At 36.8% G+C, this 5,000-nt stretch overlaps 1 protein-coding gene across 2 annotated transcripts in view; it reads left to right on the top strand.

Annotated features, from left to right (window-relative positions):
- The window catches only part of LOC125036552 (lysophospholipid acyltransferase 5-like), a 35,274-nt gene that overhangs the window by 8,523 nt on the left and 21,751 nt on the right, over positions 1-5,000 (top strand). For both annotated transcript variants that reach the window (XM_047629254.1, XM_047629253.1), the window contains exons 4-7: positions 200-315; positions 1,402-1,542; positions 1,703-1,843; positions 2,150-2,258. In XM_047629254.1, the coding sequence (XP_047485210.1) occupies positions 200-315; positions 1,402-1,542; positions 1,703-1,843; positions 2,150-2,258 (507 nt within the window). The remainder of the gene's footprint in view (positions 1-199; positions 316-1,401; positions 1,543-1,702; positions 1,844-2,149; positions 2,259-5,000) is intronic.

Raw genomic sequence — 5,000 nt, 5'->3', positions numbered from 1 at the left:
CAAGCAGACAGAGATTTTAAATTCCCAGCTTTTTCCATCTGGTACTTATTTTATAATTCCTTGTTTCAAAGTGCATACCTTTTACATTTATCCAATCATGACTGCACTGTAGGTCATCATTTACACTCATAGTTAAGACATCAGTAGTATCTAATCATTTCACAGAAGGTTCACAGTAATTGACATCTTGACTTTCCAGGTTACTACTTCACGGGAACAGACACTTATGACATCAAGTGGAGTATGCCTCATTGTGTGCTGACTCTGCGGCTCATAGCACTCACCTATGATGTATATGATGGCACAAAAGATCCAGTAAGATTTGTGGCTGTATTTGAAATTATTGATTTGATTCCATTCCCAGTAGTTTATAAGTATTTTCAATTTTTCAACTTGTTCAGAATGCTGTGTATCTAAACATAGGTATCTGCCTAGAGTGAAAGTAATCTGCATATATGATCTACAACATTTTATTATTTTAGCATATGATATTTAAAGGCAACTCTAATCCTTGCTAATCATTATTTTTCTGTCTGTGACCATTATTTTAAAATCAAAATCAAGTTGTTATAAAACATTAATTTTGTAGTGATCACTAGTGTAGCAGTTGTTTTTGAGAAAATTACGATATCTTTTTTGTCATATATTAACCCCTACGATCCAGATGATGTGACCAACATGCCATGGAGAAATTTGGCTTGAGGGGTGACTTGAACATGGGAAGATTTGGCTGAAGGCCAGGGTGGTGGGAATGACTCGCCGCGAGAGCTCAAAGCTCTCGGAGGGTGATGAGACTCAGTAGGGATTTAGGAAAGGGGCTTTTGCATTATTTCCATGGATAAATGAGTGTGGAATGTACCATCCATGAGCCATGGCTGGAAGAACGTCAGCTCTGGGGAGGATACCATTTCCATGCTCGTGAACCCTATTCCTGCCCACCGTGACCAACAGTGCAGGTTGTATTACAGAAAATTGAATATTATGAAAAAACTGAAATGACATAAATAAAAAAACATTACTTATTGTTGTTATTATATCACTGATTTATGGACTACCTAGGGAGATGACATGGAGTCTATGCAAGGAAAACAGTCTATTACCATCTGGAGAAAGCAAATCCAGTGACAAATATAGACCCTATAAAATGGACAAAAAAACTAAAAATACTTATGAAGAAAAAAAGAAACTAACATTGCAAAGAGGAGGCATAGAATCTTGTCACTGCACACAAGTGTTCATATGTGACGGGCCTACATGCAGCACACTCATCAAAGTGGCAGTTCAAGCAAGCCTAATGTGTATTTGGGCCACATGTGGGCAGTAAAGCATCTGGATCCAAGGGGTTAAAAAAACTGGTAATTTTATTTATAAGTCATTTTTTCATGTTACTGTTAATTTCAGGAAAAATTATCAAATGACCAGAAAAAAACAGCTTTGAATATTAGACCAAGCTTACTTGAAGTTGCTGCACATACGTATTTCCCTGCCTCCTTTATGGTGGGGCCACAGTTCTCCATGAGACGTTACCTGGACTTTGTTAGTGTAAGTGTACTCTTTTTTTTTTCTTTTTCTTTCTTTCTTTCTTTCTTTCTTTCTTTTTCCCATGGGTGCTATAAGAGGAGGAGGATTATTTGTCAGTGAAGGACAAAAAAATATATATTTGTTTATGTTGCATGTATGTGATATATTTCCTTTTCAACAGGGAACTCTTCTTGGTAGTGCACGTCCTCCATGTCTCCTACCAGGCTTACTTCGAGGAGGATTAGGGTTGATGTATCTGGCTATATACCAAATTGGCATTAGCTACTTTCCAGATTCATATATCAACTCATCTGAATATAATGTAAGAATTCCCATCTCCCCTAAAGCATTTGAAAATTTGCAAGTATTGACCAGAATTCAGAGGTATATGGTCCTCTAATTTGTAGACTGTAATGTTAAAGAGAAGGATGAATTTACAGAAAGAAATCCTTATTTATTTAGTGCTAGAATATGATTATGTCTTGCAAAGAACAGAAAGTATAGGATTTTTGACTGTTAGCTCTATAAATATTAGAATGAACTTCATCAGGAGTATTTTGAAACAGTAATGATAAAACTGCAGAGTAACATTAAGATCATCTCATGTATACCTCTTAATTATAAACAGGACTCTAGTATCTGGAGGCGGCATATTGTAGTGGGAATCTGGGCAAAAATCACCCTTTACAAATACATCTCTTGCTGGTTAATTGCTGAGGGAGTTTGCATCATGTCAGGTAAGCTGTCACTGATTGCTTCATTTTGTACTTGTGAGATGTGTGATTCTCTCTTTCACATATGTATACCATTAGCTGTTAAAAAAATGGTAACAATATTAATGTGTGGTCTCTGATGTTAATATCTATCAAGTTCTGGTGTATTCCTTAAAAGAACAAATAGTAAATTACGTAGTTATGGGAACTTTTATTTCTTCTATATTTTCAGATTAAGAGATATTATATAAAATATTATGGTCCTTGGTTTTCTTTGCTAAATCTAGATTACTTGAAGAGCATTTATGTGACCCCAAAGTCGTAGTGTAATTGTCATTTGAATAATCTATGGTATTCAGACTTGTCAAGCCACCTTTTCTTGTATAATATCATGCAAGTATCCTAAAATGAATTTTTAACTTATTGTTATGCAGATTGTGTTCATTCAATTTTTTCCATTCGGAGTATTCTGTTTATTCTCTTGCTTTTAGTGTTAGGATAATGATCAGTATGGTATCTTAACCCATTGGATCCGGGTGACATGACCATCAAATCATGAAAAATCCTGGTCGAGGCACAGTGACGTGGTGACGTGAACATGCCATCACAGGAAAATCTGGCTGTGGGCCAGGTGACGCAAACCTGTCGAGCTTTTCGTCTGAAGGCCACGGTGAGGCTACGAGTGCACAAACCTATTGGGAGATTTGTTTTACTCATTTGGCAATATTGCATTATTCCCATCAATAAATGAGTGTGGAATGAAATATCCGTAAGTGGTGACAGGAAGAGCACTGGCTCCATTGAGGATCCCATTTCCAAGCTTAGCATCATGGTACAGAAATTTGAATATTAAAAAACTATTACCATCTCAATCTGCAAATCAAATGGCAAATATGGACAATGAAAAATGGCCAGAAAGCTAGAAATGCTTATGCATAAAAAGAGTAAATAGGAGGCGCAGAGTCTTGCCATTGCGCAGACGTGTTTGTATGTGCCCAGCCTACATGCAGCCATCCGTTAGAGTGGCCACTCTCATAAGTCTAATGCCCGGATTTTTGGTGATTTGATTGCCTTGATGCAACTGGATCCAATGGGTTGACTGGTTTATGTAGAAGATTGATTTTACTCTCATGGCTTTGGTAAAAATAATTGATAAGTACCACTTCTGTATTTTTGAAGGTTGCTTTGCATATACTTAGCGTGTCTATGGTTGTTCCATGTCCAATAGATGCCCTAGAGAATATTTAATTTTTTCCTATTTCTTTTATATTCATATCAATTGATATCAATTGCAGGAGTATGAAGTATATACTTTGGAAGAAAAAATAGGTCATTTGGTGTAAAGTTCTTTTAAACCACAAAAGTTGACTTTTAAAGCTGAGTGAAGTACGAATGTGTGTCGTCTTGTATTCCAAATTTCTGCCAAACTAATATAACAAGTTTTTCTCCTCTGTGAAGTTTTTCTTGCATGTCTGTAGTATGTCTTTTTTCTCTCTGTTCAGTTGTTCCAGGTTCTCTAGAGTTATGTTATTTAGTTTACTATGTTGTATTCCTAAGAGAATATTGCTATTTCAAGGGTTGTTTTTATTATTATCATTATTAGATGAATAGAAAAATCCCTTTTTCTAATATCAAAATTAGGGGGTATATATGATTATCTATTAATGATGTACATCATTTAACCCTTTGCCTCTAGATGGCACATAAGTCAAGCCATGCTGAGAATGTCCAGCTTCTGGGGACACACGTCATGCCACCATTATCTCATTCCGATTACTGTTTGTTGCTCTGTTTTACTTTGTTGTACTGTACTGACTTTGCACAGTGGTGTCTGGGTAAATTTTGCTGGTATAAATGTAACAGAACCACAAACCAGGACTTTATTAGTGCATATATGACATGAAGAGGTGGCATAGCTCAGTGGTAGAGCACTGGCTTTGCAGTCGCAAGTCCTAGGTTCATTCCCAGTCGCCCCTTAGTCAACTCAGCTGTGAGTGAGTACTAACACGCAGACATCAGCATGTTGGGGTCAAAGTAGGCATGGAAAGGAAGTGGCTACCCTACTACAATGCTGCAGCTTGGTAAGCATGTTCCTTTACGAACATGTCCCCTACATCCACTTGGATATGGGACCAAACTTTTTGTTTTGACATGAAAACAGAGAACCCCATTGCTTGCGCATAGCACATATGACTATGTTTACATGAGGCCATGGTGTTTTAAGTGGCCCAAAGACATTAGGTTAGGCATTCATATACTCATATAGATTTATGTGTGTGTGTGTGTGTGTGTGTGTGTGTGTGTGTGTGTGTGTGTGTGTGTGTGTGTGTGTGTGTGTGTGTGTGTGTGTGTGTCATATATATACATATATATATATATATATATATATATATATATATATATATATATATATATATAATCTTCTTATTCTACTTAGTCTTTTGGCTGCTACCATTAGGGGTCACTAGTACAGATCATCCATCTTCACTTTGCCCTGTCCTCTGCATCATTTTCTGTTACACCAAATACCTACATGTCATCTGTCATCACATTCATTAACCTCCTTATTAGTCTTTCTCTTCTCATGCCACATCACTCCTATGTATCAGTCTCCAGTCCATCCTATATGTGCCATTCCTCTAATATACTCATTTTTATTGTCAGTCCTTGTCACTCCTAACAAAAATTGCAGTCTTCTACCTCAAACTCTTGCCTTGCCTCTTATCTCATTGTTAATGCCACTGCATCTAAGCCATAGAGTATAGT

The sequence above is a fragment of the Penaeus chinensis genome, chromosome 21 (assembly GCF_019202785.1).
Source record: "Penaeus chinensis breed Huanghai No. 1 chromosome 21, ASM1920278v2, whole genome shotgun sequence".
Taxonomy (NCBI): domain Eukaryota; kingdom Metazoa; phylum Arthropoda; class Malacostraca; order Decapoda; family Penaeidae; genus Penaeus; species Penaeus chinensis.
Note: the sequence above shows the minus strand (reverse complement) of the source record. Positions and strands in the feature narration are given on the sequence as shown.